The sequence below is a fragment of the Mixophyes fleayi genome, chromosome 6, assembly GCF_038048845.1.
Source record: "Mixophyes fleayi isolate aMixFle1 chromosome 6, aMixFle1.hap1, whole genome shotgun sequence".
In the NCBI taxonomy this organism is placed as follows: domain Eukaryota; kingdom Metazoa; phylum Chordata; class Amphibia; order Anura; family Limnodynastidae; genus Mixophyes; species Mixophyes fleayi.
This window is the reverse complement of record NC_134407.1, coordinates 11415866-11428656: the sequence shown is the minus strand read 5'-3', so window position 1 is coordinate 11428656 and position 12791 is coordinate 11415866. Positions and strand designations below refer to the sequence as shown.

Below are 12791 nucleotides of genomic sequence, written 5' to 3'. Positions count from 1 at the left end.
TCCCGTTTTGAATTAATAATTACCTTCAAACCAGCTGCCAAGAACAAAAAAGCTGATGCCTTATCTAGAGCCTTTGCTACGTCCTCTGATATAGAAGAGGTTTCCAACCATACCATTCTAGACCCCAAATGTATCTCACTGGCTGCTTCATCCACCAAAACGCTACCATTTGGGAAGACCCTCGTGCCTCCTACTCTAAGGAGGAAAATCCTTTCGTGGTTCCATGCCTCTCGTTTTTCTGGACACGCCGGTGAACACAAGACTTTTGAGATCCTCTCTCGAAGTTACTGGTGGCCTTCAATGAGGAGAGACGTCAAAGAGTTCATTGCTTCCTGTGAATTATGTTCGCAATTCAAATCCTCCCGCAGAACCCCAGCAGGGTTGCTGCGACCACTACCCATTCCGTCCAAACCATGGACCCATATTAGTATGGATTTCGTTACTGACTTACCACCTAGTAAGAACCATAACACTATTTGGGTCGTAGTGGACAGATTTTCGAAGATGGCTCATTTCATCCCTCTGTCTGGTTTGCCTTCCTCGTCTATCCTGGCTGAACATTTCATTAAAGAGATCTTCCGTATCCATGGATGTCCATCTGAGATTGTGTCTGATAGAGGAGTACAATTCGTGTCCAGATTCTGGCGAGCCCTTTGTAAAACCTTGGGCATACGATTAGCACTCTCATCTTCTTACCATCCACAATCCAATGGACAAACCGAACGTGTCAATCAAGATCTTGAGACTTTTATAAGGATATTTTCATCAGCCAATCAAGACAACTGGGTAGAGTTACTCCCTTGGGCTGAGTTCGCCCATAACAACATGTACCATGAGTCATCATCCAAAACTCCATTCTTTGTGGTCTACGGTCACCATCCGTCTTTTCCGGAATTTCCTGCCCTCCCGCCCACCCAAGTTCCTGCGGTGGAGACTGTTTGTCAGACCTTTAAAAATATCTGGTCTCAGGTTAGAACCTGTTTGAAGAAGACATCTGTCAAATATAAATCTTTCGCTGATAAGAAGAGGCGGGCTATTCCACCACTAAAAATTGGAGATCGTGTCTGGTTATCCACAAAAAATATTCGTTTGAAGGTTCCATCCATGAAATTCGCCCCTCGTTTTATTGGTCCATATAGGATCATTCAAGTTATCAATCCAGTATGTGTGAAACTCCTTCTTCCTAAGAGTCTTCGGATTTCTAATGCCTTCCATGTATCTTTGCTCAAACCTCTTATTATCAACCGTTTTTCAACTCCTCCCTCAGCTCCGCAGCCAGTTCAAGTCCATCAGGAGGAGGATTTTGAGATTACCGAGGTACTAGATGCAAAAATTTCGCGAGGAGTCCTCCACTTCCTCGTTCATTGGAAGGGCTTTGGTCCTGAGGAGCGCTCTTGGATCAAAGCTGAAGATCTTAATGCTCCTGCCCTTTTGAAGAAGTTTTACTCCAAAAATCCGGACAAGCCCGGTTCCAGGCGTTCTGTGCCCACCTTTAAAAGGGGGGGTACTGTCACTCACCGGACCGTGAGTGCCTCTTCCCGGACATTTAGGAACCGTGGCCGTCCACCATCCTGAGGGTCTGCGCATGCGCAGCCCTTTTCTATACTTCAGTGTATACCCCTTTAACTTAATTGGCAGATCAGGCAACCTCCCTATATTAAGCACCTGTGGTCACTACCACGTTGCCTGATCTTGGAGTCTCATTCCTCATGAGTCTCTGAAGGTGTTCCTGTATTACTTGTGTATTCAGTGCTGCTGATTCCTGTGGTTTCCAAACCACTTCTACTACTGTGGTTCCTTACCACTTCTACCATCAACTTTATCATCATGACTGTTTGCCGATTCCTATCCGCTGCCTCCGTGCACTACCGTCTTCTACACCACTTCAACGTTATTTTATATCAATGTGACTGTTTGCTCATTGCTATCCGCTGCCTCCGTGCACTCCAGCTTTTACCTCACTCACCTGCTTCTCATCAAGTCTGTTTGCTGATTTCTATCCGCTGCCTCTGTGCACTACAGTCTCCTGCTTGCAACTCGCCTGTGTTCAACATCGTGACTGCCAGCTGATTTCTATCCGCTGCCTCTGTGCACTACAGTCTCCTGCTTGCAACTCGCCTGTGTTCAACATCGTGACTGCCAGCTGACTACTATCCGCTGCCTCTGTGCACTACAGTCTCCTGCTTGCAATTCGCCTGTGTTCAACATCGTGACTGCCAGCTGACTGCTATCCGCTGCCTCTGTGCACTACAGTCTCCTGCTTACAACTCGCCTGTGTTCAACATCGTGACTGCCAGCTGATTACTATCCGCTGCCTCCGTGCACTACACTCTCATCTCATCTTTGCTGTGACTTCCTCGAGACTGCCGCTTTTCATTACCATCTGCTACACTTCGTGATCTACAGTTCCTGCCCTGCGCTGCACTCCTGTTTCCCATCGCTGTTGGTTCCTGTGGTTGCTACTGGTTACCTCCGTGTGCCGCTGAGTCCTGCCGCTGTGGTCAGCGCTATCGTCCATCTCCTGCTGATCCACTCTCCACGCCTTCACGTGTTCCACTGGCCTCTACCCTCCTGTCAGCATTGGATTTGTATCTCTTCTACTACCCTCTGCTGGATCATCTCCATTCTCCTGGGTTTCCTATGAGTCCAGTTCCACGTGTTGCTGACTCCTGTGGATTCGTGTCCCTGTCGGTCTACTCACCTGTGCGCTGCACCTGCTAGACCGCTGCTTCTCCTATCCAGGGACTTCCTATCCAGTCGGCCTCCAGCCGCTCAGGTACCGCTGCAATCCCATCTGACTGCTACTGCTGAACCACGGTATGCATACTTCTCATTGACTGTGCTGTGTATTGCATATCTTGCTGGACTGTGTTTGGTTCTCTCTGGAGTTTGCTGTCCGCTGAGTCTATTGCCATCATTGACTGTGTTATCATTGTGCTGGACTACTTCAAGAGACTTTCTAGATTGCAGACCTGATCAGTCATTTATATATATGTATATCCATATTGTGCATATTACTGTGGATCGTGTATAAGGTGCCTGTGTATATCCTGTGTTGCAGCCTTCCCCCGTGCACCTCCTCACATATATATTCAGTGGTACAACTTGCTGATGTCAGACCACTGACTCCTGTTTACAGTTTCACCTGTTCCAGTATCCTCTCACATAGCAGTGGTACAACTTGCTAACGCAGACCACTGACTCCCCGGATACCTCCATTTGGATTCCATTCCTTCACTCAGACAGCGGTACAACTTGCTATCCGCAGACCGCTGACTCTCATCACCTCCTCGTTTCTGTTGGACATTCCTCCTCACTATAGCAGTGGTACAACTTGCTACCGCAGACCACTGACTACCTTCACGTGTCCTTTGTCCATACAGTTCCTCGTGTATTACTACCTCCATATTGCCAGTGCTGCTAGTCATAGACTTTCCTGAGCATCTCATCATCTGCTATTTCCTGTTCCGTGATCACCCTGCTACCAGAGTACCATATTACCACCTATACTGCTCTGGTAAGCCTATCATCTGGTGATCCCTGGGTAAAGACTCCTAGTGCCCGTGACACCAGGAGAGGCTCAGCTCCAGTCTCTGCCATGACTAGGATGGTACTTTCTAAGACAAGGTCCTTACCTCCTCTCATGGGTGGAATAACTCCATCTCTATATATTCTTACATTTATGGGTTCTTAAATTACACCCATTAAAGTATTTAAAAGACCCACTGAAAAAAAAATAAAAATAAAAAAATAAAAAATAAAATAAAAAAGTACAGTTTGGGTTCCATACCTGAGCTCTCCACAGCTCATCCCTGTCCTGTGCCACCCTCCAGTGGGTATCTCCCATCATCGCGATTAACAGGTTTAACATGAGAAGGTTGGCGATGATGGTGAAGGAAAAATAAATGATGTGGAAAATATAGGGGAGGTCAACATTATAGTTTGTGGGGGCGTTGATAACATTGAGAAAGAGTTCGAAGGTGCTGAAGAGGGACATGGGATAGTCATAGAAGTGTCCCAGCTGGCTGGAGTCTTCTGTCTGGAATATTATGTAAAATGCTGCGAGGAGGAAAACACACAGAGGCAGGTCAGTGGTTATCAGCTGTTTCATTAGGGAAAAAAATCCATTTTAATTTTACTTTTAAAGACTTATCCCCAACTGATATCAGGACTCCATTAAATATATTTTACTTTGTGGCAACAATGTTGCTTCTCTCTGCAAAACAGTTAATCCTTAGTGCTTAATAAGAAAGAGAAAGCTTAGAAAATGGGGTGGGGGGGGGATGGGATTATACAATTGAATGACGGACACAAACCGAAAAGGAATTTCAGTGTCAAAGAGCAATTTATTTTTCCAAGTTCCAATTAACTTCAATCTGGTTTTTAGCAGCTCCCAACAATGAATGTAAACCATTAATGTTTACAGAATTATTGTGCGAGACCTTCGCAATTCTTTCCTTACCGGTAGCAAATCCAAATATGACGACCACCATTAGCCAGCAAAACCGCAGCAAGTCACCGAAAATCATCTGGAAGAGGAAAGAATGAAAGATCTTCTCATGTACAATATTTATTGTGGTTATTGCTCACAGGCTCCCACCATAAGTGAGGAGCTACTAACCAGTTTTTGCCCAGGTAAAATATAAACAAGGACAATTTGATGTTCAACATATTGTATTTGCAACTATTACACGGGATCTGTCACCTCTCTGTTTATTGTTATGTTCTCTTATTGGTCAGCCATTAAACTTTCATCTGTGCCTAGTTTCCAAAGTCACTACAACAAGCCAGATGGGACACCCCAAAACCTGAATGCATTACAAATGAATAGGTACCTTTCACACCTCTGATTAAAAATGGGGGGGGGATTATCTTAAGAAGGGGGGAGGGGGCATGGTGGCAGCAGTTAAATTATTGTACAGGTGGGTTACTTGCATGAATGATCCAATCTCCAGTGTCCTCTGCCTACAGATAGATGCCTTATACTCGCACTACACTTTTGTCATACATTGTTTATTGAATAGGAAGAAAATATACAAATACTTATATGGTACGGTTCTATTTTTAATAGAGGCTATGCACGTACAAATAACTTAACTTGTGGATTGTGACCCAAGATTCATAATGCAAAATCCAGTTTTCAGTGGAGTTCCACAAGTTAAACCATTAGGTTGGGCGGGAATGCTAGATCCAAGGAAAGGTCATTTTAAGTATTATTGTTTAACTTTTTGTACTGTATTCAAATATGAATTTTCTGCTTATCCTTTTAAAAATTTTTTTTTTTTTTTTTTAAATGCTTTGACAATTTTCTTTAAGTAATGGGAAATTGTGTGAGGGAGATGACATTAGCTAGCTGAGTACAAAGCATGTTATTATGTATTCAGCCATACAAGGCTCTGAGTGGCTCAGTTCAGTTTATTCTCGACAATATTTCTTCACTCAGGAAGCTTTTTAAGCATAAATAAAAGCAAAATAAAAAGATTCCCTCACGTATCTTCAGTTGCAACAAATCCCTGGAAATGTAACATGCATTCTGTGCTTGATTAGAAGCTGGTTTCACTTATCTATTTAAAGCGGCTTACTTTATGGATCATGATTGTGAAAGGTCCGAGCATCTGAAACCCTCGTGCAAAATACATGACGTAGCACCAGCCAAGCACTAGTAATATAGACATTGGGATCACCTCTCCGTCTGTGTTCGTCAGTCGTAGAATAAGAGTCACCAGGATGAGACATGGGAAGGAGATGCTGTAGACAGACAGAATGCATTAGTGAAATGTAAGTGATAAATGTAATGTTATTATATACTGCGTGATCTGTGTTATGTACTGTCTTCATCTATTGCTCGAATTTCCATATTTCATGTACATTTTCCAAACAGGTCCCAACATTCCAGGATCCATACAAGAATCCAGTACCAGGTTGTGACAGCTGCAATAACAGGTAGGTGAGAACATAATGCGTCATGTCTAAAGAGGCACAGCCACGCCCCATGTTGACCACACCCAATAATGTGGCCACAGCCCCTTCTGAAGCACTCAACCCTTTTCCTAATCATCTATAGGGGGTGAGGGGAGGGGGCAAAAAGTTGCTGTACCGGGCCCCAAATTCCTCTTGGCAGCCCTGGTCAGAAGATAACCGCACACGGAGACTGAATATGACAACTTCTGACTGCATTTACTAACCCATCTGAATCTGTTTAGATTACCATAGATTATCCTGGTAATTTTTGGGTGACACACCCAATTGCCATTTGCCAGAGATCGGTTGCACTAGAATTGCCAGGAAGGTAAAATCTAAAATAAATAAATACAAAAATAAAAATAAATACAATATAACTGTTTTATGGCTCTGTTGAGTCTTATTCCTGATTTGCTTTGGTTGCCAGTAAAATAAAGTGTGACTTAACATAATACAACATTGTATTTATTAATCTTCCTATGCCCTTAACATAGTTGAATGTCCTACATGTCAAGCTAAATGAGTCCCAAAAAAGGGGCGTGGAACCCCCGAGATCCTCACATGATGAGGATGAAAGGTCCTCCTTGCACAGCTTGAGTTAGGAATCTGGCTTCTCTTATCTGAAGCAGGTCCGGAATCTAAAAAGAGATATTTTGGACATGATTAGTTATGTGGTTGAATTTATCTTAAAAAAAAATAAAAAAAATTATAAAAGTAATTTAGGTTTACAAAGAAAAAAAAAAGCTACATTTTTCTATCCAAACTTTGTGCATTAACTACCGTACCTGGTAACAAGAGCTATAAAGCTCGTTACCACGTAAATTATTATTTTTTTTTATTTTTTTAAACCGGCCCTCTGGACAGGCATTATTAGGTTTAAATGACATGCGATAAACAAAATGTTAGAGAAAGCTTGAGACACTTATTAAAGCTATTCTTTCAAACCAATTCGGCCCACCACATGCTTTTTGTCCCATTCCTATTGATACAACACATCTTGAAAAGCCAAATAAACTCCACCCTCCCAAACATGACTCTGGGGCCAGTGCAGAAGCCTGAATATTAAGGTCAAATTTGGAGAATCCTAGGTAACAGACATGGCCAATGATGTCACAGCAAATTTAAAAGGAAACAACTGACATGCTATGCTGGGCTATTTGATATTTTTGTCCAATACCAGATACCCTTTGATAATTGTCTAAGAACAGTGGCTATGCGATACATTTTTAACCAAACTCCAATGGAAAGCCAAGGCAAGACTAACATTTCTCAAAGAACAGTGCTACAAGTTTTCTAATAGCCATCAACAAATGGGAGACTAGTATAGATTTTTCTTCAGTTATTAAATATTATTTACCTTGAGAAGTAAAATTATAATTGCTCCTATAACACTAATTAGCTCTCCTGCCAGGCGTAGATGGTCTTCAGGAGTGAGATATGCTTCCTTTGGAAAAAAAATAAAAAATAGATCAAATTGTGGCACAGTTGATGCCATTCATGTCTCAATCCGATCAACAATTTAATTTATATGTCAATTATTGACCATTATGAATTTGTTACAGGACTATATATTCATGTACAAATGTGTGTGTGATGTTTCCAGCAAGTAGGAATTAGATTAGGGGCATGATTTAAGGAGACGTACCCCTTAGGACAAAAAGGGCCTTCATGTAATTACCTGCATCTGTGGTGATTGTCACTCCCTTCCTCTTGGGAATAATCACTGTTACCTGATACCAGCTGCCACATATGTGGAGACGCTAGGACCAAAAGTGGAAAATACCCCCCGGCTGTATACGGCTACCTAAATTAACTACAATAAGCCGGTGTGGCTCCGAAATGCAATTTGTGGATAATCCTTATTAAATTTAAAATAAGTTTTCTGATATTTTACATAGAAAGCAGCAGTCTATTGACATTTCTATGTGAAAAAGTTTATCCAGAATACTTGGGTCTATTAAACTGAGGCAAAAGTATAGTGTCACAGGGCATGCCAACAATTATTGTAGCTGCGCGTGGCCGTCATGTAAAATCTAGCCAAGGAGAAATCATTTCAAGTTGGTATAAATCCCTTTTTGTATTCTATAAAGGTTTCAGAACAGCTTCCAAGAGGTCAACCACAGTTTAAGGTTCTCACCTTCAGTGTTTTCTGCACCATTATAGTGATGTCCCTCGGGTTAGTGATGTTGTCTGGTCTTGGTTTGAGAGGCCGGTTGACACAACATAGAGAAACACAAATCATGAACATGACGTAGAGAACAGCCAGGCTCCAGAAATATGGCCGCCCAAACCTTTGCCACTTTCTGTTGACCAGCTCTCTGACTGGGGTGAGGTCCAGTATTCGCCGGGCCTGAAGAGGAATGAAAACTTGTCAGTGAGAAACTAACAAGTAAGGGGATCATATGAGACATGAATATTGTTATATTAAAGAAGTTACTCGGTTGTTCTATTATAGTTTTCTCATAAAGTTTTACATCCTTATCATAATCGCTATTTATTTATATAGCACCACTGATTCTGCAGCGCTGGACAGAGAACTCATTCACATCAGTCCTTGCCCCATTGGAGCTTACAATCTAAATTCCCCAACATACACACACAAAGACTATGGTTAATTTTGATAGCAGCCAATTAACCTACCAGTATGTTTTTGGAGTGTGGGAGGAAACCGGAGCACCCAGAGGAAACCCACGCAAATACAGGGAGAACATACAAACTCCACACAGATAAGGCCATGGTCGGGAATTGAACTCATGACCCCAGTGCTGTGAGGCAGAAGTGCTAACCACTTAGCCTCCGTGTTGCCCACACTATATATGCCATTTTAGTTAAAGAGGGCATGCTCTTTAGATTACACTGGGGCAACAACCCATTGGAGTCATAGGTGCAATTCCAAAAAAGACCCTGGTTTGTACGTTCTCTCTGTGTTTGTGTTCGTTCTCTACGGGTGCTCTGGTTTCCTCTTATAGTCAAACATACTGGTAGTCTGCAGCCAGAATATACTCTGAGTGCGTTTGAGAAAGTAGATTGCAAGTTCAATGGGTCAGGTACTGATGTGAATGATTAAATATTCTTGGTAAAGAGCTGCGGAAAATATAGCAACGCTACATAAAACAACTATAATTATAAGAAATAATACTAGTAATGCTTGCCAAAATGTCATCAGATCTAGTCTGGTTCTTAAGTCGCAATTCTTTCTGATCTAACAGCAAGAATGTTCATGAGAAGAGCAGAGTGGTACTGTAGCTTGGCCTACAGGTTGGTAAGGACTTTGCCAACTGGGAATATATGACACTGGGATGCAGGGAGTTGCTTCCTCAGTTATGTTCCATGATGGCCCTGCTCTTTCATTAGGAATCTTGGACCCAGTGGTTCGGAGATACTCAGCGAGAGGACAGTGGTGATGTAGGGATTAGCCTCTTGTGAAAAATCTATAACTGAAGTTCTGTTCTATATCTCGATGCCACCCTAGACTAGATTGTCCGAGCTATCGCTAATTATTTTTTAATTGCAGAAAACGGTTGCGCGGGATCAAGTTATACGAGATTACATCATAGCGTATCAAAGTCCAGTACATAGAGGTACAGACTAGCTTAATTTGTGTGTGTGTTATGTTTTAGGAAACATTGTAGTGGAGACAGGGCCAGATTAACCATAGGGCTAACTGGGCTACAGCCCAGGGGCCTATGGCATCCAGGGGGCCCTTGAAAGTGCTCAGCAGCAGTATTGAACGGTCAGGGGTGGGAGCGCCCACGGCGCGATCAGTGCTGCTGAGCACTTTCACTGCGGTCCTTCCTCGGCGAGCTGTAGTCTCCTTACTGAGGAGATCTCGTGAGTCTCACTCTCACGAGATCTCCTCAGTAACGAGCGTACAGCGCGCCGGGGAAGGAGGAGAAGGAGGTAAGTGCCGGGGGGGTGGGCAGCTCGGATCACGGGGGGGGGGGGGGGGGGAGTCGGGCAGCTCGGATTACGGGGGGTAGGGGATGGGCAGCTCGGATCACGGGGGGGGCCCTCACGGGGGAATGGAGGCCCTCTTAGCCCAGGGGCCTCCACTCCCTTAACCCGGCCCTGAGTGGAGAACATTTCTCACATAAGGAAGAACTTAGTATATATTTCACCTTCTCTCTTTCAATCCTTGTTATATTCCTCCTAACATCTTAATTCTCATTTCCTCTCAATCCATACATTTAACTGCAATAATTGTCCTTCCCCTCTAAAGGACAATGACACCCAAGACTTATTATCCAGCCGCATTGCACCTTGATGACCACATTGAAAGGGTTCAATACCTCTCTTTTCTTCGCAGAGACTACCAGGTCCAACACAGATTGTGGATCCTCCCACGTGTCGATCTCAGTCACATCATATAGATAACAGCTAATTGGGCCAAATGTCCATTGTAGTTGTCTTCTCTTCTGTACCAAATGCTGAAACAACTGAGAAAACAGAGACACAAAAAGTTATGTATGTAGAGAAGACACGTTCAACAAAAGTCAGAGCATTTGCAAAATATCCAAAAATGGAAAAAAAATCAGTTGAAATAAGTAAGATAAGCTTAGAAATAGGAGCTGGAAACTCTGTTATCACTTTTGCTCTAGAATAAAAATCATCATTTGTATCATCTGATAATGGTCCTCTAAAATACAATTTGTTACATGGTTCAGAACCTACTTCTCTTCACACTAGGTAGCCTCAGGTTTGGAAAGTAATGCATGCAATATCTCCTACCAATGCCTAGGATGGCAATCTTATTACACACAACATCTCCGGCCAAGAGGGGGAAAAGCTTGTACGCAAATCTTAGTTATGTCCTTTACAACAAGTTCCTCTTGTATACATACCACAGTGTTGCCTTCAAGAGCAGCTACTTTTAGTGGGCTAAGGCCATCATTATTGAAGGTGTCCTCTAAACCTGGTCCAAATATTTCCTTGTGATACCCTACGATGAGGTCATACATCTGGCAAGCAGACATTTTGTTTGGCTGTAAGGCCAGGATATGAAGGATGGTATTACCTGGAGAGGGAGGATAATTACAGAAAACTGTTAATGATATTTGATTTGAATGCTGTTGGGCAATATACTGGAACAAAAATATAGCCCAACTTTTGGACTGGTATGGATGATTTAAAGGGGAAAAATACACTATTTGATAACAATATATATCAAAGGTTGTGTATTATTGAGCTTAATAAAATACTGGGAAGTGTTATCGTTCAGTAAACACGCCCATCATGCTCTCTTTAGCCCTCTGCAGCATGTTGCCATGTTAAGAGATATATTCTTGTCCAACGCAGCAGACAGAGTGACTGACTGGCAGGGCCGGATTAATGGGCTAAGGGGGCCTCCATTCCCCCCCATGAGGGCCCCCCCCCGTGATCCGAGCCGCCCCCCCCCCCGGTGTGCTGAGCCGCAACCCCCCCAGTGAGCCGAGCCGCCCCCCCCCCAGTGAGCCGAGCCGAGCCGCCACCCCCCCCCCCCCCCAGTGAGCCGAGCCGCCCCAGGGCACTTGCCTCCTTCTCCTGGCATTGCAGACTGTCCCCGGCGCGCTGTACGCTCTTTACTGAGGAGATCTCGTGAGAGTGAGACTCACGAGATCTCCTCAGTAAGGAGACTACAGCGTGCCGGGGAAGTGTCCCCCCCCAGTGTGCCGAGCCACCGCCCCCCCCCCCCCGGTGTGCCAAGCCGCCCCCCCCCCCCCGGTGTGCCGAGCCGCAACCCCCCCCCAGTGAGCCGAGCCGCTCCCCCCCCCAGTGAGCCGAGCCGCCCCCCCCCCCCCCCAGTGAGCCGAGCCGCCCCCCCCCGCCCCCAGTGAGCCGAGCCGCCCCCCCCCCAGTGAGCCGAGCCGCCCCCAGGGCACTTGCCTCCTTCTCCTGGCATTGCAGACTGTCCCCGGCGCGCTGTACGCTCTTTACTGAGGAGATCTCGTGAGAGTGAGACTCACGAGATCTCCTCAGTAAGGAGACTACAGCGTGCCGGGGAAGGACCTCAGTGAAAGTGCTCAGCAGCATTGATCCCGCCGGGGGCGCCCCCACCCCTGACCGATCAATAATGCTGCTGAGCACTTTCAAGGGGGCCCCCTGGATGCCAGAGGCCCCTGGGCTGTAGCCCAGTTAGCCCTATGGTTAATCCGGCCCTGCTGACTGGGGTGCACACTTGGATTCATAGGAAGAGGAAGGACCAATTATGTCAAAGCAGCTCTAAAGACTATCTTCTTAGCTTGTTGACCTGCAGATCCCATTAAGATACTAAAGCTGTTGTAGCGGTTTCAAGATGGTGGGATGGTGATACAATGGAACGTTGGATTAACACTGAACAATGTATGCGTTTCCCGGTCATTTAGTAGCCAGACAGACATATCTCACATAGTTTATCGAGGAAATTAATTATTTCTAATTTAGCGTTTATCCTGATATCTTCAATAGGAAAGAACACATGCTTGATATAAGTGAATGGCCACTGGCCATTTTCATGCCCCAAATTGTTTTAAGGGTTGATCACACATTTGCTTTCTATTACCATGATTTTTGCATGCGCACATTATAAAATAAGATGGTACCTCGCTTGTTTATCCTTTATCTGTAATCCTCACTCTGCCATCTATACGAATTAGGGAAAGGGTGGTGTACTGACCTGGTGTGATAATATACTGTACAAGAAACGGTGCAGTATGTTTCTCACCATGTGAGTCTTTGGCTTCAGCATCAGCACCGTGTTGTAATAATAATCTGACCAACTCAGCATTTCCCACACATGCTGCAAAGGAAAGAACGTGCTCTCCTGCGACGAGACAAAAAAATAATAATTCTAACAGAAATCCAAGAAATGTATC

General features: G+C 44.3%; 1 protein-coding gene across 1 annotated transcript in view; it reads right to left on the bottom strand.

Annotated features, from left to right (window-relative positions):
* Positions 1 to 12791, bottom strand: part of LOC142160175 (transient receptor potential cation channel subfamily V member 6-like) — a 38135-nt gene that overhangs the window by 7592 nt on the left and 17752 nt on the right. The window contains exons 5-13 of the mRNA XM_075215120.1: positions 12641 to 12739; positions 10803 to 10975; positions 10251 to 10397; positions 8099 to 8311; positions 7319 to 7405; positions 6523 to 6599; positions 5583 to 5748; positions 4463 to 4529; positions 3791 to 4059 (exon numbers count right to left, since the gene is read on the bottom strand). Coding sequence (XP_075071221.1) covers positions 3791 to 4059; positions 4463 to 4529; positions 5583 to 5748; positions 6523 to 6599; positions 7319 to 7405; positions 8099 to 8311; positions 10251 to 10397; positions 10803 to 10975; positions 12641 to 12739 — 1298 coding nt within the window. The remainder of the gene's footprint in view (positions 1 to 3790; positions 4060 to 4462; positions 4530 to 5582; positions 5749 to 6522; positions 6600 to 7318; positions 7406 to 8098; positions 8312 to 10250; positions 10398 to 10802; positions 10976 to 12640; positions 12740 to 12791) is intronic.